Raw genomic sequence first — 22148 nt, 5'->3', positions numbered from 1 at the left:
TTCACATTGAACATAGGCAGATAAAGATACCCAATAAATCTGTGAGGATGGTCCCTGGGTATGGGTCACTGGGGCCTGACCTTGCCCAGCCGGGGCTTTAGATTTGGACATATGAATAGGAGTTGATCACTTCCTTGTGAATTCTTTGCTTAATTAGCTGATTTAATCCTTTGCCCAATTATCTGATCTAATCTAATCTCTAATCTGACTGTATCTAAGCAATCCTCTTTTTCAAGGTAAGAACTTGTTGCATTACTGTTAACCCAGAACTGAAACCATTCCCGAAGCCCACTCTTCAGACAAAGGTTAGACCCAAAAACCCAGTGCCATCGAGTCGAGTCGTGATGACAAAGGTTAGACAGGATTGTAAAACAAAAATAATACACATGAGGAATGTACTTAGTAGCTCAAATCAGAATATACACGACCAAATGGGCAGCTCCTGTCTAAAAGCAGGATGAGAAGCAGGTAGGGACAGAAACTGGCCAAGTGGACATGGGGAACCTGGGGTGGAAAGGGGGAGTGTGCTGTCACATGGTGGGGATTGCAGCTAATGTCACAAAACAATATATGTATAAATTTTTGAATGAGAAATTAACTGGAGCTGTATACTTTCACCTGAAAAAAAGAAGAGCTTCTTGTGTTTACTCCTTTCCATAAAAAGCGCATGGTAAGAATCAAAGATACATGGGGTTAATTTTGCGTTGGGAGCGCTGGCTGGCTTATATCAGTTACCTCGCTGACTCTTAGCCCTTTGTGGTCCATCTCACAGATTTTAATGAGACCTTAATAACAAATGTATGTAAAATTTTTTTGCATAGTAAGTATACAGACCTTTGATATAAATAAAACCTTGTTAGTTTGATATTTAAGGAATCGAAGCCTAGCAGTCTTACTGCAGACATAAGAATGGGTCTCCAGCAGCCTTTGCTAGATTCTGGTGAGAGGGGAGCAGGTACCTATGGGGGTTGGGGGGATGTGCTTTGTCACACCAAAGAGGAGGGTTTGCAAATGTGCATCTTGCCTAGGTTTTCACATTCTTTGCTGCAAGACCAATTTGAAATTCTACGGGAGATAATAGTGACCTAGCCCTGGTGGCGTAGTGGTTAAGAACTATGGCTGCTAACTGAAAGGTCGGCTGTTCGAATCCCCCAGGCACTCCTTGGAAACCTCATGGGGCAGTTCTACTCTGTCCAATACTCAATGATGAGTTTGGTTTTGTTTTGGTAAGCTGAGTTGCACTGAAAATACTCAAGCTACTGAGGCTCTGTTTTAGAGGTTTTGCTTTGTTTTGTTTGTTCTTCTTCTTTTTTTTTAATCTGAAGGAAACATGTTCTGGTCTTCAGAACACTAAAGAGAAAATTTTGGCTTAGGCCAGTGTTGAGTCTGGTGCCAAACTTTGATAGAATTCAAATTCACGTACACTGTGGAGTTTTGTTCACAGAGGTTGTCCCACTAGAGTAATCCTTCACTTTGCTCTCTATTCAGCTGTCTGAACACTTCCTGTTTCAAACACCTATGTTACTTGATTTAAACAATGGTAAAGTTAAAAAAAGAAGAACAGTAGTAGTAATGGTTGCTGCTACATTTGTTTAGTGAATGCTTACTGTGTGCCAGGGACTGTGCTGGAAAATTTATGTACACCCTAACACCCTATCATTTAATTCTCAGAACAAGTCTGTAGCATAGATAGATACAGCTATCCCTCACTTGGACTTAGAGAAGATAAATATTTGCCCAAAGCCACCAGCTAAGTGGTTAAGCTAGAATTCATGCCCAGGTTGATACTAACTCTGAACCCTGTACCCTTAACCGCGGGGCAGTGATCCTTGCCACCCCACCACCCCCAGTCTGTGATGCATAGCATAATCACACTGATATGGCTGGGACTCCAAAAATATGATGGAACTGATTTTAACTCATTCTGCCCAAATCTTAGTGGCCATAAGGTCATCTCCAAGGATGTAGATGACAAAATATTATTTCCTCCTGAGAATGAAAAGCCCTTTTCCCAGTAATCTCACAAATAATACCACCCCCTTACAGCTGTATAGTACCTAACAGTTTACAGAGCCCTTTCTCCTTAAGGAGCAGGCTCTCCTTAAGTAGTGGCTTAAATTCAACTAGTTTAGCAACCCCAGCAAGGCAAGAGTGTCTCTTTCTTGATGACTCTAACGAAAGCCTCAGGGAGTGTCCATCCTTGAGCCAGTTACTGTGACCAGGGGGATGTGGGGCTCTGACTGGCCAGGTCTGGGTATTATTATACCCATTTCACAGATGAGAAAATTCTAAGGCTGGGAAGATGAAGCAACTTTCCCCCAGTCTCACACCCAATACCAGGCAGACGGAAGCCCAGACCTCCAACCACAGCTCATCTGACTGCTGCTGTTCACGAGATGCTTCTTGGCCTCTACAGTTGAGTTCATCAGCACAGAAGGCAGAGTTCAGAGACAGCCCTTGCATTGGCCTTTTCTTTCGTTTGTTACATTTCTCTGAAATGTCTGAGGCTTGAACCACTTCCTCCTGTGCTTTGCTGTCTTGGCGCTTACTTCTGCTGGAATACTGATCACTTTGTGTGCTCATCATCTGATTCTCATCTGTCTCCTGTGCCATTTCAGGAAGGGTTCTCTTTTTTCATCTCTGGATTCCCACCACTCAGCAACTTTGCCTGGCTCATAATAGATGCTTGGTGCATGTAGGCTGGGTGAACAGACTCAGGACTGCACACTTGGCCCCTTTAGTGGGGTCTCTGTTTCAGAGCAGAGGCCTGACACAAGTAACTGAACCAATTGCCATGGAGTTGATTCCAACTCATAGCGAGCCCATGTGTGTGAAAGTAGAGCTACTCCATAGGGTGTTCAGTGGCTGATTTTTTCAGAAGATCACCAGGCCTTTCTTTCAAGGCACCTCTTGGTGGACTCCAACCTTAGCCTTTTGGTTAGCAGCCAAGCATGTTAACTGCACCACCCAGGGACCCCAAACACCCCCACAGTCCCTGCCTTATCTTGGGTGCTCTCTTCGTTTCAGAACAGGTTGGATTACACAACAAAAATTGCCAAATTTCCAGTATCCTGACTTGCACTGAGGACACTTTGCCTCACTCCTTGTGCCCAAATACTAATCCATCATTGCATCCTATTGGGGACTCAGAATAAAATGTGAAAGAGCTGCGGGACAGATACTGAGCATTCTCAAACCAGAACAGCTGTCAGGCTCTCCCTGTGGATACAATATGTTACACACCCTTTGAACACAAAGCAATTACACCATTGAAATGGTTTCCATCTGGGTCTCCTGAATCTCTTAGCATTATAAAAGTAACCAATTCTTTTGTATGTTATATTTTATTTTTTAAATCCTTGGGTGAAATGCTAATTAAATAAAATAATAAATAAATAAATAAAAACCTTTTAAAGCAAGCAGGGGAGTTTTTAATCTAATTATGCCCTGTGAATTCTTTGCAACCATTAATGGCTCAAAAGTGAAACCTCAGCCCTGGGGGCAGTGAGTCTCCTAGAAGCCTGGATGAATCAGATGGCTGTGTGCTAAATGTTTGTTTCTCCAGTGAGCGTGGATCAGCCCTCGGCGTGGTCATGTGCTAGATATTCTAGTTCTGTGATCTGATACCCAAGTCACATAACTCACTGTGTCGCTCCCCATCTTCCCCAGATTCGATGTTTGAGTCTGATTGCACAGGGTGCAGCCGCATGAGGTTTAGGAGAGGAGGGGATGGCGAGGGTGCACGGAACCTTGCCCCTCCTCTGCTGTCCAGACAAGGGGATTTCCTGCCTTTGCCCCTGGAGCCTGTGGGGGTTCCAGAAAGGGCCTGCATCTTTGCATCTCTCCAGTGCCCAGCTGAGGGCCTTGCATATCAAAAGTACTCAGTATCTCTCCGAACTGAGGGGAAAACCACAAATAAATGTGGGTGGAGCTGATAATTTTGTGATGAGATCGATTATTTGGGGCTTAGTTAAGGTTTTTGGAAGCCATGTCTGTCTTGTAGGGCGCTGAAAGCTGGGATGGATGGTCTTGGTCCTCATTAAAGTTTTGCCACCACCCAGTTGTGTGACTTTGGACAAGTCACTTTCTCTCCTTGTTAATGAGGGGGTTGGATGAGTTGACCCAGTAAAGGCCTGTGATTCTAAGCTTTCCCAGGTTGCCACTTTCCAGCTGGTAAAGACAGCAGACATTAAAAAGGAAAAGATCTCTGGGTTTTCTCACTCAAGCAGAGTTAGCTCCTGGCTGAGTTCTCAGAGGGTCTTTTGGTGCCTGGTCAGATGGTCTGTACCCCCCAGGGCCCCAGGGGGATGAATTCATACCAACAAGATCCATACCCATCACTGTCTCTGCGTGGAAGCTTCTTTTGCATCTAATTGTCTTACCCAGAAAACCCAGTGCCGTCGAGTTGATTCCGATTCATAGCAACCCTTAATTGTCTTAGGGGATCGTATTTGTTTCCTGTGGCCAATATAACAAATTATATAAATTTACTGGCTTACTACAGCACAACTTTATTACCTGAACTTCCGGAAGTCAGAAGTCCAAAATCAGTCTCTCTGGGCTTTAGCAGTCTAGGTGTCAGCAGAGCTGATTCTCCTGAAGATTCTAGGGGAAAATCTATTTCCTTGTGTGTCCCAGTTTTTAGAGACTGCCCACATTCCTTGGTGCGTGTCCCCTTCCTCCATCTTCAAAGCCAGCAGTGTAGCATCTTCTTTCCTCTCTCCTCTTCCTCCCTCCTTACGTCTCCTTTCTCTGACCCTGATTCTTCTGCCTTCCTCTTATAAAGACTCTTGTGATCACATTGGGCCAACCCAGATCATTCAGGATAATCTCTCCATCTCAAAATCCTTAACTTAATCACATCTCTAAGGTCCCCTCTACCATGTAAGGTAACATAGTCACAGGTTTGGGGAATAAAATGTGGATGTTGTTGGACGGGCCATTATTCATCCTTCTGTAAGGATTATCTATTCAACTTTAACACCCAGACTTGGACAGGGAGAAGAGTATATTTGGACACCTGCTTTGGAATGGAAGAAGACAGGCAGTCCCCTAGGCAGGTAACTCTGGACCTGCCTGTGGGTTTAGCTGTACACAACAGCAGAATCATCACCTTTTTGGGTGTGTTTAGATTCTCCTTTTTCAATTGCTTGAGAACATTTATCCACAGAAATGTGTACTCACCAAGGAGTTGTCTACTTCTCAAAGCTACCTGGTTCCATGAGCCACGTGCATTGTCTTCCTTCTCCATTCTATTCATGGCAATTACTAAGTGCTCACAAGATGCTGGGCAAAAAGTCTCCAAGACATCCTCCCTTCCCTTGTGGAGTTTATGTCTAAGTGGAGGAAAAAGGCACGTATGCAAGTATTTTTAACACCAGGCAGGATGTGCTAAGTGATGTAACAGTGGTAAACCAAGGTAAGTGGTAAAAAAAAAAAAAAAAAAAAAAAGGAGGACACCATCAGTTCTAGCCCCTAGAGGTATCAGATCATGCACCCCAGTTTTTGGCTCAGAAATATGATCACCACATACACACATTTCAGGCTACTAACTCTTGCAGGCTAAGAATTTCAGGACTTTTTTTTTTTTTTTAAAGTACAGGAGGGTGTGTCTTTTTCTTCTTACGTAAAAGGTCTTTGGTTCAAAAGAGGTGTCCAGCTCTGAAGACTCATGTGAAATCACTTGTATTCAAGGTTGATTAAAGTTGGGACGATAAGAATTTGCTAGACATAGCAGAAGTTAGAAAGAAAATCTGGTGAGTCTTCTTTCACACTGAATCTGAATAGGTAAAGTCCTGTAACCTGGACTATACTCTGAAGAGGACTGATTTCCCATGGCAACTTACAAATGCCCAGAGTGGTTCACTTTCCTAGTTGGAAAGATCATTCTTCCTGACGTGTTGCTTCAGAGGCAAGAGAATCTCCAGCAAGAGCTCCCTTCAACCCAGAACACAATTTTAGAAAATACAGCTGACTTCTCTGGGAGAAATAAACCAACCTTGTCTTACTCTGGTCATGAAAACCAAACTGGCACCTCATTATCACCTTGTTAGTAAGGTCAGGCTGTGCTATGGACAAACCTGGTAGGAAGGGTTGGCCCTGTTTGAGCAGGGTTTTGAGTTAAGCTTAATTGCTCTTCTAAAGCTCAGCTACTTAATACTACACACAAGTTGAAATCTGTCATCAGACTCTTGACCATCCTCCCCTTTTCATATTCTCACCTGTGTAGAAAATGAGTGCCTCCCCAACTCTGCTGCTGTCATGATTTGTGCCTGGGCCACACTGGGACCACCAAGGCTTGGCTGCAACCAGCACAACTCTCCAGAACAAAAAGGGTCTGTGATCACCTTGACCACCCTCATCTCCCAATTCCCACTCCCAGTATCTTAAAATGCAGCCAGCCCTTTCTGCCCTTGGAGCGTAGCAGGGCTGCTGGTGGGTGGAGGTGGTACCTTTTTAACAGCTTAGAGCAAATTCTTGATTTTTCACACAAATGTCATTTCTGTCTGGATCTGAAATGTGTTTTGTACTTGTATTTAAATGTGGGTGTGCCTGACATTCTGGGAACTCACTTCAAACAAAACCGAGAAGCCACCCATGAAGAAGGGCTCAAGGAGGGCTGAGAAGCAACATGTTTTAAGTGCCTTGTGCCCATTCTCTCCTTTTCAAAGTACAGCTTGGGTCCCAAGTGTGTATTCACCAACAGTGAGTGTTTGTAAGTAGATCACCTAATCTGGCTGAGTTTAGGTTCTTTCCCCGCAAAATTGGGGTGGAAATTATCTACCCCCATAGGACTGATGGAGAGATCAAATGAGATAGCATAGTTTAACCTTTGGACACACAGTAGCATTGCAGTAAACGTGAGCACTGTCTCCCAGTCACCTTCCTCCCCACCACCTCCCTGTCTCCTCCTGACTGCCTCCGCTCTCTTAGACCAATACAAAGGGCCAACCTAAGCAGAAGTTCTTATTCCTCAAAGTTTCTCTGAAGTGGGAGAAGTGTGACATGCCACACACTTTCCCTTTCTCTTCCTCCCCTCTCCACCCCAGCCTCTTTCCTCTGTTTCATTGTTGTTGGGCTCTCTCTGTACAGTGTGGGACAGTGGTAAACTTGTCTAAAGTGCCCACCTTTGCAGTTTCCCCACCCTTCCATAGACAGACATGTTGACTGTACCAGTTTCAAGTGCCCAGTCCCATTCTTCCCATTGAAATGCCTTAGGAATTCCAGTTCATCAGCATCCAAAACGCATTTCCTGATTATACCCACTCCCTAGAAGGGAGTTTAAGACCCAAAAAATATGGTCTTCCAAAAAAGCCCTGACTGTGGTCACCATCCCAGATTTTCTGCAAAAGCTGTCCCCTTTCCAGACTGTATGTTCTGACTGTTGGTCCAGAAAACACCATAACCAAACAACGGAGGTCACATGAAAGGCAATATCAGACAAGACACCATTGTAAGAAGATTCTGTGAGAGCCCACCGCTGCCTAATCTCAAACTTAGATTCTTCACTTGTCATATTGTTGTGTGACTCCTTATACTAGTTGGGTTTGAGAGCTGGATAGAAGGGAGTATAATTCTTGTTGCTTTTGAATGTGAAACGAGGACAAGGATGAAAGTGTGTTTGGCACACATATGCATACAAGTCACTCTGTATGTGATTTTGAAGCCAGTTTTTTTTTTTCACTTAACATTAGAGCGTATGGATTTGCTCATGTCATGAACAATTATTATTGTAAACATTGACTTTACCAAATTCAAGCCAGTGTACCATTGGCAATGATGGGGGAACCAGGTACCAAGAGGAACTTAGGACAGTGGGATATTATGTCTCTGAAGTTTCGTACCAGGTACACAAGGATTCATCTGGTGACCCTTTATATTTTTTGAAAATCGTAAATATTGTGCAATAAATTAAAAATGTAAATACCACAGTTATGGTTTGATAAAATAATTCTAAGGAAAAAAAAAGTAAATAGCAGTGGTAAATGGTTCCTTAACACCTCATTATGTAGATATAGCATAATTTACTCCATTTAAAGCCACTGTTGTTAGGTATTTGTGATTTTCAACTTTGGGCTCCAAAATAATGTAGCGTTAAACATCTTTGGGTATCAAGCTTTGTCTGCATTTTAGCTCATTTTCTTGGGATAGAGTTACAGAAGTAAATAATTGAGCCAAAGACTGTGAATACAGTGAGTACGTACTGCCAAGCTGGGTGAATTCAGACTGTCATCGACATCAGACCCTTTCCACTTTGTCTCACCAGCAGAGTGCTGCTATTATAATTTTTTTTTGTTAATATTTGGTATTTTGCTAGGCAAATTTTTGTTTGTAATGGTTTTAGTTTGTAATTCTTTGATTACCGGTGAGATTGAACACTGTGTCATATTATAATTTTTTTAAACTGCTGTGTGTGTGTGTGTGTGTGTGTGTGCGCGAGCACGCACGCGCATAGGCTTTTGCAGATGCACTTGTATGTAGGGCCTGTGTGAAAGGATCTTATTTATGTGAATGGGGCCACATATAAGCAAAGAAACAGCCCCTTGTCCCCCTTGATGAGAATCAGTTGTGCATCTGGACCTTTGTCTCCCCACAGTGCCGCCAAGCTCCTGGACAAGAACCCGTTCTCGGTCAGTAACACAAACCCTCTGCTTCCATCGCCTGCCAGTCTCCAACTGGCTCAGCTGCAAGCCCAGCTCACCCTCCACCGGTTGAAGTTGGCACAGACAGCTGTCACCAACAACACTGCGGCTGCCACGGTCCTGAACCAAGTCCTCTCAAAAGTGGCCATGTCCCAGCCCCTGTTCAACCAGCTGAGGCATCCTTCTGTCATCAGCACCCCGCATGGCCATACTGGGGTGCCCCAACATGCTGCCACCATGCCCAGTGCCCGGTTTCCCTCTAACGCAATTGCCTTCTCACCCCCTGGCCAGACACGAGGCCCGGGACCCTCCATGAGCCTTCCCAGCCAGCCCCCCAGTACCGTGGTGATGCATCCTTTCAGTGGTGTCATGCCACAGACCCCTGCCCAGCCAGCTGTCCTCTTGGGTATTGGCAAGTCTGGGCCCACTCCTGCTACTGCAGGATTCTACGAGTATGGCAAAGCCAACTCTGGCCAGGCACATGGGTCAGAAACAGACGGTCAGCACAGCTTCCTGCCAGCCTCAGCCTCTACCTCGGGCAGTGTGAACTACGAAGGACATTATAGTCACCCAGGACAAGATGGTCAAACTGCCTTTCCTAAAGACTTCTACGGACCCAACGCCCAAGGATTGCATATGGCAGGTGGTTTTCTGGTTGAACAGGCCGGGGGCATGAAAGGTGAGGTGGGCCCACTGCTGCAGGGAACAAACAGCCAGTGGGAGAGCCCCCACGGATTCTCTGGCCAAAGCAAGCCTGATCTTACAACAAGCCCCAACCTGTGGCCTCCAGCCCTCAGCCAACCCTATGAGCTGTATGACCCGGAGGAGCCCACCCCAGACAGGACCCCTCCTTCCTTCGGGGGCCGGCTTACCAACAACAAGCAGGGTTTCGGTGGCGCCCGGCGGCGGGCCACGGAGGAGCAGGCGGTACTGTCTGCACGGCCCCTGCAGGCTCATGAGCTGAATGACTTTCACGGTGTGCCCCCCCTCCACCTGCCACACACCTGTAGCATCTGCGACAAGAAGGTGTTTGATTTGAAGGTGAGTTGTCCAGGACAGGCTGGGAATCACAGTGAGAGCCTTGGCAGGCTTGTCACCACGACCCCGTTTCTCTCTGCTCATGGGAGAGGAACTGTTACATTTGGGGATTGGGTAACAGCATTTTGCCATCTGTACCCCTGATCCTTGGAAACTCTATGGGGCAGTTCTACCCCATCCTATAGGGTTGCTAGGAGTCAGAATTGACTCGACAGCACTGGTTTTTTTTTTAACCCTTGATCAAAACATAGGTATTAGAACTAAGGAGTTCTTGGTTGGTACAAATAGTTAACATACTTGGCTGCTAACCAGAAGGTGGATCCAGTCCACCCAGAGGTGCCTTGGAAGAAAGACCTGGTGATCTACTTCTGAAAAATCAGCCTCTGAAAACTCTATGGAGTAGTTAGTTCTATTCTGACACACATGGGTTCACCATGAGTCCCAGTTGATTCAACAGCAACTGGTTATTAGAATCAAAAGGAATTTCAGAAACTGCTCAGGCCCAGTCCCTTGCTTTAAGGCAAGTAAGAGATGAGCACCCACATTTTGTAGAGGAGAAAGCTGAAGCTGAGCGGGCCTCGACGGCAGAGAACAGCTGAACAACTCAGGCCTCCTGCCTCCTGGTTGAGGGCTTTTCCTTGGTGGTATGCCTAGAGGCTACCATTCTGTAGTGTACTGAGCCTCAAAGGGAAAAAGGAAAGGCTTGCAGAATTTCAGGTCAGAAGCAAGAGAGTAATTCTCAGGTTGGACCCAGACAAGTTATTATATGGGGCCTCAGCTTCCCCATCTGCAAAATGGACATAGAGCCTCTTGAGACCTTCCCAGCACTTGTAAAATGCTTCGGGCCCCTGCAAACCAAGGTCCCTTACAGTAAATTTTTTCCCAGTGAATGTAATGATGATGCAGAGAAATATTCCAAAGTAATAATAATTATAATCAACAAAAAACCCCAAAGCTGTTGTTGTCGAGTCGATTCCGGCTTATAGTGACCCTATAGGACAGAGTAGAACTGCCCCATAGAGTTTCCAAGGAGCAGCTGGTGAATCCAAACTGCCGACCTTTTGTTTAGCAGCCAAGCACTTAACCACTGTGCCACCAGGGCCCCAATAGCTAAAGTATATTGAACTCTTTCTGTGTGCTAGCAATAACTCTACAAGGTATAAAATATAGATACCATTATTATTCCCATTTTACAGATGAGGAAACCAAGGCCCAGAGAGGTAGATGACTTGCCCAGAGCTCCCTAACTAGAAAGTGGCAGGGTGGCGATTCAAACACGGGTTGGCCCCCTCCCAGAGCTATCCCTCTAAAGCCCTGGACTGCTGTCCCTCATCGGGTTTGGAGAGCACAATAAGCCCCTGCTTAAAAAAAAAAAAAAAAATTTTTTTTTTTTAGTAGTGGAAGTCACACCACAGTGTGACATTAACCTCTGCTTGGGTCACATCATCCAAGTGTATAACTGTCACTTGAGTGGGACACACCCTATCACTCCAGTCTCAGAAGGGGACTGGTGGACATGAGGAAGTGCTTGAGGGCTTTGTCTCTCATAAGCCTTTTCTAAGGCTTCACACTCATTGTAAGCCCACCTGCCAGATTCTCCTGACTGGATGGAGACATGGGTGGGGTCTCTCTCGGGGAAAGGAGAGGAAGTGGGGGATGGGGTCATGCAGATGAGATCAAGGGCCACTGGGAGAAGAGGAGGGGATCAACTTGTGAGTCTGGGCACCTGCCTGAGATGGGCATGGAATGTGCGAGGCTGGATGGAGCAGGGCTAGGAGCCTGAGTGGGAAGGAGGAGGGGAGTGAGGTATGTTGGGAAGGGAGGTGCCGGGCCCTCCATGCTCCCTGCCTGGCCAGTGACTCCTGCAAAACTCACCCCTCACCTTCCCTGCAGTGCCCCTCCATCGTGGACTCAGTTCTCTTTTTGTTCTTTTTCTTCTGTCCTAGGACTGGGAGCTACATGTGAAAGGGAAACTGCACGCTCAGAAATGCCTGGTCTTCTCTGAAAAGTAAGTGCTATCCCAGAGACCAGAAACCCCGGTGGTGTAGTGGTTAAGAGCTCGGCTCCTAACCAAAAGGTTGGTAGTTCGAATCTACCAGGCGCTCCTTGGAAACTCTATGGGGCAGTTCTACTCTGTCCTATAGGGTCTCTGTGAGTTGGAATCGACTCGATGGCAACACGTTTGGTTTTTCCTTTTTTGTTCTGGAGACCAGGTTCAGGTATACTCTCAACGAATATTCATTGAGCACCTACTAGGGCTACAGCAGAGAACAATATAGGCAAAGTTTCTGACCTCAAAGAGTGTGATGCTTCATGCAGGGAGACAGAAGATAAACAAAATAAACCAGTAAATTACATGGCATTTCTGGTTAGGAGAAAACAAGGTCAGGGCAGGAGGTGGAAGTGTGTCTGTTGTGCATGGGAATGAGGGGAGGGTGCTAGTTCTTGCATTTTAAATGGGTACTTCTTTGCATGGGAGCATTGGCGGCACAGTGGTTAAGCACTCGGCTGCTAACCAAAAGGTTGAGGCTCAAACCCACCAGGTGCTCAGCGGAGAAAAATGAGGCGGTCTGCTTCCATAAAGATTACAGCTTTGGGAATGTTATGGGGCAGTTCTTTTCCTTTGAAATGTATTCAGAATCCAGAATCCAAAAGAAGCCTGGCTTTCTTTAACCATCACCCTCCTACACTTCCCCCATCACCATCCCCTCTAGCCCTTGACAACCACTAATCTACTTTATGCATCTGTAGATTTGCCTATTCTAGACATTTCATATAAATGGAATCACAGCACATGTGGCTTTTATGACTGATGTTTTCATTAGCATAATGTTTTCAAGGTGCATTCATGTTGTGGCATGTATCGGCACTTCATTCTTTTATCTGTTGTAGCTGTGTGTCATCGAGGTGATTCTGTCTCATAGTGACCCTATAGAACAGAGCAGAACTGCCCCATAGGGCTTCTTAGGCTGTAATCTTTACGGGAGCAGATCACCATATGTCTTTTCTCCCACCAAGCCTTTGGTGAGTCTGAACCACCAGCTTTTCAATTAGCAGCTGACCACTTAACCATTGTACCACCAGGGCGCCTATTCCTTTATGTACCCTTTGCCGTCGACTCCATTACGACACACAGGTCCTTCTTTGCTCAGGAGCCCTGATGGCACAGTGGTTAAGAGCTTGGCTGTTAACCAAAAAGTTGGCAGTTCAAATCCACCAGCTGCCCCTTGGAAACCCTGTGGAGCAGTTCTACTCTGTCCAATAGGGTTGCTATGAGTCCTAATTGACTCGATGGCAATGGGTTAGGTTTTTATTCCTTTGTATAATTGAGTAATATTCCATTTTATATATATACATATATACACACATATATATCCTACATTTTGTTTATCCATTCATTCACTGGTGGATGTTTGGGTTGTTTCCACCTTTTAATTATTATGAATAGCACTGCTATGAACATTTGTGTACAAGTTTTTGTTTGGACACCTGTTTTCAGTTCTTTCAGGGAGATGCCTAGGTGCGGGTCATAGGTAGTTCTGTGTTTAATTTACTGTGGAACTGGTTCCCTCTTTTCACCCCCCTCCAGCGCTGGTGTCCGGTGTGTACTCAGCTCGGCAGAGGGGACGCTATGCGCCTCTCCCAACAGCACAGCTGTTTACAGCTCCGCTGGGAACGAAGGTGAGTGAGGGCCTGCAGGTAGGCAGCTTGGAGCAGAAAGCAGCTTCCCCAAGGCTTGTTATCAAAAGTCCTGATAACCAGAGCTTCTTCCCTTCTCATATGTGTATAAAGCAAACATCCCAAGACACTAAAATGCACTGAGCCTGCTGTCGAAGCCCAAAGACATTATCTGAGATATTTTAGATGCAAAACTTTACTGGCTATTAACATGCCCAGAGGTGTGATCACACTGATCACTAATTAAAAAGAAACTTTCATTTTTCTCTCCCACTTATGTCCTAATAATACCTTTGAAGGTGAAGTAGAGTCTAGGTTTTCACCTGGCTTGTGTAATTTGTCATTTAGACTATGCCTCAAATCTTGGAACATCGTATTCGGCCATTCCAGCAAGATCATTTCCTTCAGCTTCCCCAGGGACGAATGTGAGTAACAGAAGCCTCTCCTCCTTTGTCATTGTCATCATCAACACATTTGTGTCACCTGTCAAGCCTGGCTGTTGTGTCATTACTTGTAGAGGAGGCTGGGGTGAAGATGGGGCAGGTGTGGTTTTGTACAGCTCAGGAAAACATGTCCCTGGGCAGAGGTTACTTAATTCAGTCCAGCTAGTATTGAAACACACAGATAACAAAGTTGACATAAATTCTTAAAATGGAAAAAACTCAGACTTTCTAGCATTGAGCCCTGGTTTAGAAGAGGAAAAAAAAAAAAAAGCTTGAGCTCTTGTGGCTTTTTCAGAAAAGACTTTCTGGTGTTTTATTGAAGTGGACAATTTCCCAGGAGAGGATAACTCTGAAAGGCGAATCAGAAAGAAAACGTGTTTAAAAGCAAGGACCAGGTAGTAATAGTATTTGTTGGTCCCTTGGGGAAATGGTTGCTGCCTATTTTGTTTTGTTTCGTTTCCTTTGTTCTCTGTAACGTGCTTTAGTCCCCCGGAGCTCTACAAGCATCATCCCTCCCTTTTTCTCTTCCGATTCAACCATCGACACCTCCCAACAAGCACATGGACTGGAGTGGGAGGGGCAGAGCCGGCTATAAAACAAAGTGCGTTTGGCTGAATCCTGCTGGAGGGCGCATGTTTGTTTCTGTACTTTTAAAATTCATGCTGTGAACAGCTGCAGCCTCTTCTGCTCAAGCCACTAGGACAAGTGCATGAGAGCAGGCCTCAAAAGAGCAGGACATGAAGTACAGATGTTAGAGCCTGGTGGGTGACTAAGTGGGAGGTGAGGAAATTCCTGATGAGACGTGAGGCCTCTTGGACCGAGAGTTCTATTTGTGTCTGTTTGTGATGTTTCACGGGAGCAGTGCTGTAAGAAAGAGCACCACTTGGGAGGCCCACTTTTCTGTGGAAGAGAATTTGTCATTTCCCTCTCTTTGCCCTCCCTGTGTAGAGCCACATCCACGTCATTGGCAGCCTTGGGTCAGCAAGTGGAATGGCTGGGTTCAGCAAGCCCTGGTGGTTTTGTCTTTGAGCTCAGACTGCTGATGACCTGGCCTTGTGCCCTCTTGGGGGCACTGGCACCTCCAGCACCAGCCCGACCCCAGGGCCTTCTTCCACACTCTGTGGGCCATAGTGGCACCTCTGTGCCCACAGTCCTGCTGAGGCCCCACCCCTGGCACTCAGGGGACTATTGTGGACTGAATTGTGTCTCCAAAAAATGTGTGTCGACTTGCCTAGGCCATGATTCCCAGTATTGTGATTGTCCATCATTTTGTCATCTTATGTGATTTTCCTATGTGCTGTAAATCCTACCTTTATGATGCTAATGAAGCAGGATTAGGGTCAGTTATGTTAATGAGCCAGGACTCAATCTAGAAGATTAGATTTTGTCTTAAATCAGTCTCTTTTGAGATATAAAGGAAGTGAGCAGAGAGACAGGGAACCTCATACCATCAAAAAACAAGAGCCAGGAGAATAGTACATCCTTTAGACCCAGGTCCCTGTGCTGAGAAGCCCCTCAACTGGGGAAGATTGATGACAAGGACTTTCCCCCGAGAGCCCACAGAGAGAAAAAGCCTTCCCCTGGAGCTGGCACCATGAATTTGGACTTCTAGCCCCCTAGACTGTGAGAGAATAAATTTCCCTTTGCTAAAGCCATCCACTTGTGATATTTCTGTTATGGCAGAACTAGATAGCTAAGACAGGGACTGTGACTGAGATGAGGGAACCAGCTTGGGTGGCAGGCAGATTGGGGCCAGGGCTTTGTGTGTTGATTCCATCCTAGAGCCCAGGCAACTGAATCCCTTTATAAAGGGTGCTGCAAGGGGTGAGGAGAGACAAAGGCAGGACAACTCTGTGGTCTGTTCTATACCTTGTCCCCACCCTTTGCAGTTAACCATTGTATAAGAGACCCTTTTCTGTGAATGTGAAGTCAAGGGACCTAAATTCAAAAGTCCTCATTCTAGAGCCCACCAGCTGTGTGGCCTCAGGCAAGTCATTTCTCTGAGGCTCCATTTCCTTAGACGCGAACAAGAACATCTCTAATAATGAGTTTTGAAGGCAAATGACGGGGTTCTCACCTGGTTTGTATAATTTATCAGTTTGATTATGCCTCAGATCTTGGCTGTCATATGTGACCATTCCCACAAGGCCCTCTGGTTCAATGGTCAGTGCTAGAGAATGGAGATGAGGCATAGGACAGACCAGAGTTGCCCTGTCCTTGTGAGGATTAAATGAGACATGTATGTGACAATGATTTGTGAACTGTCTAGAACAGAAGAAGTAACAACAGTTGTTACTGAGTAAGGAACCCTCTTTTAGCCTGTTTTAGCCGTGCAGAGTGGTGGGGGAACCCAACATGGCCAGCTGTGTGACTTTGGGCAAGTCTCAGTACCAGTGTACCTCTCACTGCAATCTGTCCAGTAATACCTGTGGTTATATCTGCTACCCCTTAGAGATGCTGAGATGCTCTCATGAAAGCACTTTGAAATAGTACTTACTGGGCAGGCAGAAGCAATCTTATGATTCCCATTAATACTGAGAAGCTCTGAGTACAACTTCCTGAAAACACCTAGAGAGGATGAGTTTATCTGGCTTGAGCCTGAGAAGAAGCAACCCAAGAAACACGGGCCACCAGCAGGAGGTGGAGGGCCCGAGACCACAGGCAAAGCCCTCCACCTCCTGCTGGGTCGTGCCTGCGAACGCTCAGTCTGGGTGTGGATTTGGGTTCTAGGGACTTACTGTCCCTGTTTAATGTATGAACCATCTCCTCTACTATCCGAAGATGTTGATTCTTAAGAAGTCTGCTTATCTGCTATCTCTGGTCAAAGTACAGCTTCTCCACTCAATGAGATGCAGCATTGGAAAGTGAAACACAGCAGAACTGAAGGCAGTCTTGATCCCTTACTAGTTGTGTGTCCCTGAGCAAGTCCCTGAGGGACCTCGAAACCTTGGGATAAAGAGAAAGCATTGTAGGATGATAATAGTTAAGATTTGTATAGTGCCTAAGATGTGCCACTGTTCTTAGCCTTTTTGCTTGTATTAAGTCATTTAATCTGCAAACAAACCCTGCGAAGTGGGTACTATTATTATCCTTATTTTATAGTTCAGGAAACTGAAGCATAGAGAGGCTAAGTACCTTGCCTAAGGACACCAAAGCAAAAAACCAAAGCCATTGCTGTCGAGTCAAGACCAACTCATGGCGACCCTATAGGACAGAGTAGAACTGCCCCTAGAGTTTCCAAGGTGCAGACGGTGAATTCAGATTGCTGATCTTTTGGTTATTGGCCACAACTCTTAACAGTTGCACCACCAGGGTTCCACCTCTGAGGACACAGACCTGGTAAATGGAGCCATTGGGATTTGAACCCAGGTGGCCTGGCTCGAAGGAGCCCCAGTAGTACAGTGGTTAAAGGGCTTGATTGCTAACCAAAAGGTTAGCAGTTCAAACCCACCAGCTGCTCTGTGGAGAGAAAGATGATGCAGTCTGCTTCTATAAAAATTATAGCCTTGAAAACCCTATGGGGGCAGTTCTATTCTGTCCTATAGGGTTGTTATGAGTTGAAATTGACTTGATGGCAACAGACTTGGTTTGGTTTTGTTGGCCTGACTCTAAAGTCCTCACTTTTAACCATTAAGCCATCTGCCCCTCTCTGGGTATCTCTGAAGTCTCTTCGTTTTTGGGATCCTTCTCTTTAGTAACCCCCCTCTCTCTCCCCTCAAGCTGCTAAGGAGGACCTAAGGCTGCCTTGGCAACCCCACATATGTCAGAGTACAACTGTTTTCAGTGGTTGTGCTCTTTCCGAAGTAGATTCTCAGTCCTTTCTTCTGAGGTGCCTCTGGGTGAATTCAGACCTCCAGCCTTTTGATTAGCAGCCGAGTGTGTTAACCGTTTGTACCACCCAGGGTCACCATAAATCAGAACTGGCTCTACAGCTGCTGGTTTTAAGGCTGTTTTGGAGGTGCCGGGGACTTCTCAGGCCTTGGTAATCATGGAGCAAGGTGAAGAGGCCAGCCAGATCCAGCCTCCAAATTCTTCTGCCCTCATTACAGCATCTCCCAGATGAACTCAGATGTATAAAGGTATTTTCTACAGATCTGGCTGGTTTTACTGTTAACAGCTCTAGTGGTCACATGAGCCTTCCCTAAGATGTCTGGGGAACAAGGACAAAGGCCACCAGCCAGGCCCTGCATTGCCAGTGGCCGGATGGTCACATCCTTCTCCCAGATGCTGGTCCTCCTCTTTGCCGTTTCTGGCAAATGAAATTGACTGCAGGCGTGTCTCACCTTAGTAAACCCGAAATACAAAAATGTTGACATTTGAAGTCAAGCTAAGAAGTGAAAAGCTGATTAATCTGCTACTGAGAGATACTTTGCAAGGCTCCTTTAAGTAACAGAGGAATTATTGATTTTTTTTTTTCTGTTTGTCTTTGATTACTAACCTAAGTCTGGGTATGTAGATAAGCAGACACACATCAAGGGTTGATTGCTCTGTTAGCAGAGGAGACTTTGCCAAACTCTGAGTCACACTGCTTCACATATACATTTCTTTTGTTGTTTTCTGCTTCCAAAATGTACGATTATTGTGAAAATTCACATAGAACAGAAATGCTTAATGAGAATGAAATTCCTCCATTCACCCCTTTGAGACCCCATAGAAAACCCCTGAACGCTTTGATGTGTTTTCTTCCAGAAGTGTTTTCATGTCAGAGCTTTTTCTATCTGAATCCAATTACGTACATCTTTTCAGAAACGCATTGTGTTGAATGAAACCAGGAACGCCAGGACTCCCTCAGCGTAAGATCACTATTGTTTGTGGAGTGAAGAGAAATTGCTGGTCTAAATCTTCTTTAAGCAGCAGGACAAAGCAACATGGGGCTTAGGAATGAACTGTTAAAAAATCCAAAATGACCACAAAAGCCATATACTCTCACCACCAAGCTCTCAGACCAAGAGGCTTCGTGGAAATTAAGCTTGACCCAACCCAAGAGTCCGAGCCTTTTGTGTTCATATTTATTTTAGACAGAGATGGCACATTGAACCGACCCAGTTGTGTGTTCTGTTTGCTGCTGGTAGGGTGATTTGTGTTTGTCTCAGCCCCTCCCACTCCACCCCGGGGCCCCAGGAGAAGGGTGTTCACTTTGATTTAATCTTCTGCCATCTGACTGCACCACGATACTTTATCCTTGGCTGCCCGAGTAGTTATAAACAGAGTAATCAGATTTCTGGAAGGGGCCATCGGGGCCTTTTGGGCTGTAAATAGTTTGCTCGCGCCTGCCCAAGATGCACTTTGCCTGCTGCCCTGTAAAACCACCATGTAGCTTTCACAGAACCTCAGAGTTTACTCAGTGCCGGTGACACAAATGGGCCTCCCTGACCTGGGCCAGTACACATTGTTTTTATGATTTTTTCTCACCAGGACCCTGCACATCAGGAAACTTGTTCAAATAAGGAAACTGAGTCATGGAGAAACAGAAACGTTTGTGGTAGCCCCAAGGTTTAAGTCACAGGTTGCCCCAGGAATAAAATGTGTGCTGTTTCTAGAACACCTGTCTGCCCTGGCCTTCCAGGTCCATGGCTCAAAGCACTTGGGGCCTCTGACTTCAGTGAGCATGGTAGTGGTGGTTTTGTTAGCTGCCATTGAGTCAGCCCCCGGTCCCACGCACAATGGAACAGAATGCTGCCCTGTGCTGCAACATCCCCATGATTGGTGGGGATTGGACTGTTGCGATCCATAGCGTTTTCACTGGTTGAGTTTCAGAAGGAGAGCACCAGGCCTTTCTTCCTAGTCTGCCTTAGTCTAAGAGCTTAGCTGAAACCTGTTCAGCATTATAGCAATGTGGAAGCCACCACTGACAGACACTTGGTGGCTGCACATAAGGTGCGTTGGCTGGGAGTCAGCCTGGGTCTCCCACATGGAAGGCTACTCACTGTCCCCTCCCCAACCATTTCAGCTCTTCCATTGCCCCTGTCCCCTCAGCAGGAACCATCTTGTGCATTTTTAAAGAGAGCAGAAGAACCCTGGAGGAAGAGACAGAACTGGGTGGGTTTTTCCCCTATTTTTTCTTTTCTTTCTACAAATCTTATTTTTTCTTGTTGCAAAAGTGTACATACATGGTATAAAAATTTTGAACAGTACAGAAATAACAAATGGAAAATCCAACCCTGCAGAGAAAATGGAAGGTAAATGTCTTTTGCTATAACTATGTGTCTCTAGCTAGTATATGTGTGCATATTATTTATTAAAAGCATTTTTTTTTTTTTGCAAAACAAATAGCTGCCATCAAGTCATTTCCCACTCATGGCAACCCCATGTGTATCAGAGTAGAACTATGCTCCACAGGGTTTTCAATGACTGATTTTTCAGAAGTAGATCACCAGGCCTCTCGTCTGAGGTACCTCTGGGTGGGCTCCAACTTCCAACCTTGGGTTAACAGCCAGCTCATTAACCAGTTGTACCACCCAGGGACTCCATAGTTCATGCCAAACCAAAACCCGTTGCTGTCGAGTCAATTCCGACTCATAGCGACCCTATAGGACAGAGTAGAACTGCCCCATAGAGTTTCCAAGGAGCGCCTGGCAGATTTGAACTGCTGACCCTTTGGTTAGCAGCCATAGCACTTAACCACTACACCACCAGGGTTTCCTAGTCCATGCCACATATTCTATTACGCAATTTGCTTTTTTCACTTAAAACAAGTTCTCAATACATATTTTTTAATTGCTATCTAGGCATCTTTCCACATCAGTACGTAAAAACCTATCATTGTGTGACGCAACCTATTGTATAAATTTACTATAATTTAACAAGTTCCTGATTGACAGATTTTTCAGTGAGACCTGATTTTCAATGGCAAATCTGCCACTATTTCATTGACCATGGGTAGGTCCCTTAGAAGCCCTGGTGGTGCAGTGGTTAAGAGCTTGGCTGCTAACCAAAAGGTTGGCAGTTCAAATCCACCAGCTGCTCTTTGGAAACCCTTTGGGGCAGTCTTACTGTGTCCTGTAGGGTCGCTATGAGTCTGAATCAACTGGAAGCCAACAGGTTTGGGTTTTTTTGTTTTTTGTTTTTTTTTTTAAGTCCCTTAACTTCCCCCAGGCTTAGGGTTCCTTACCTGCAGTGATGGGTGTGGACCAGGTGACCTCCCTGTTCTAACATTCTTTGACTCTGAAGTTTATGGGGAATGTTGAAGTTGCTTGGCAGGTAAACAACCCAACGCCTGTAGGCAAGTCAGGCACCAATAAAAGTAGATTTACTCTAAGTCAAAGCTACTGCGCTCTATAAAATATTTGATACTTTTATTGAGTTCCATAGCGATGGACTCCAACCCCATTTGCTTTCTGCATATGTTCATAATATGTTCAGAATCAACATTATGAGGAATAAACATTAACATTTGCCCTGTGTCTGTCCTCAGGTGTGTTCAAGCACTAAACCAGCAGAGGCCCACAGGCTTCGTGCCAGGTGAAATTAGGGATACCCAAAAACCAAAAACCCACTGCTATTGAGTTGATTGCGATTCATAGTGAACCCATAGGATTTCCAAGGCTGTAAATCTCTATGGAAGCAGACAGCGACATCTTTCTTTCATAGGAGCTGCTGGTGGTTTCGAACCGCTGCCCTTTCAAGTTACCAGTCGATCGCTTTAAAAACCGCACCACCAAGGCTCCTTAAAGTAGGGGCGCAGTGACAGTTAATTGAAAATTAAATCTGCACTTCAGAGCCCTAGCAAGGACTTTCAGAGACTTCTCTTGAGGCTTATTGCCCTAAGCCACATTTTTATTGTAACTCTGTGAGTTATTTGAACTGAAGTTACTCTTTGACCTTGCCTGTGAAGCCTGTTCACACTTGCAGCATAGGGCATTGAAAGGTCCAGAATCTTCATGCACAAATATGTTTGCTCCTTTCCTATTTGTACCCATCTATAAAAGACTTGTATTGAGCAGAGAGGCCTGGGACCCGACCACATGAACCCTTTAGAAGTAGCATCTGGTTTTAAATGAGCGGCCCCAGCATGTGAAAATGTACAGACCAGGTCCCTGGTCGCCTGCGGAGGCGTTTAAGGTCGGTGCTGGCCTGCAGGCTGGGAAAAGATGACTCCTTTTAGGTTAGTAATTAGGGCTTTGGTTACAACCCCAGGACACCTTAGCTCTCTTAGAGATTTGTCCTTGGGCTGGAAAGTTTCAAGTGCACCTGGCGTATGTCTGCCTCCTGGGAGCTCACCCCGGCAGGGCAGGACGTGGGATGTGGGCAGAGCCTCCATTAACACTTCACTCCAGAAATACACATTGGTGAGATCTTACAGTTCTGTCCAAATCCCACCTGCTCTTCTTCCCCAGAGCACGTCTTT

The 22148-nt window shown here is 45.6% G+C and overlaps 1 protein-coding gene across 1 annotated transcript in view; it reads left to right on the top strand.

Annotated features, from left to right (window-relative positions):
• Window positions 1-8544: 8544 nt before the first annotated feature.
• Window positions 8545-22148, top strand: part of RBM20 (RNA binding motif protein 20) — a 59215-nt gene continuing 45611 nt past the window's right edge. The window contains exons 1-4 of the mRNA XM_023546740.2: window positions 8545-9683; window positions 11627-11688; window positions 13270-13361; window positions 13707-13783. Coding sequence (XP_023402508.2) covers window positions 8556-9683; window positions 11627-11688; window positions 13270-13361; window positions 13707-13783 — 1359 coding nt within the window. The 5' untranslated portion in view covers window positions 8545-8555. The remainder of the gene's footprint in view (window positions 9684-11626; window positions 11689-13269; window positions 13362-13706; window positions 13784-22148) is intronic.

The sequence above is a fragment of the Loxodonta africana genome, chromosome 16 (genome assembly GCF_030014295.1).
Source record: "Loxodonta africana isolate mLoxAfr1 chromosome 16, mLoxAfr1.hap2, whole genome shotgun sequence".
Classification (NCBI taxonomy): Eukaryota; Metazoa; Chordata; class Mammalia; order Proboscidea; family Elephantidae; genus Loxodonta; species Loxodonta africana.
This window is presented reverse-complemented; position numbering and strand designations above follow the sequence as displayed.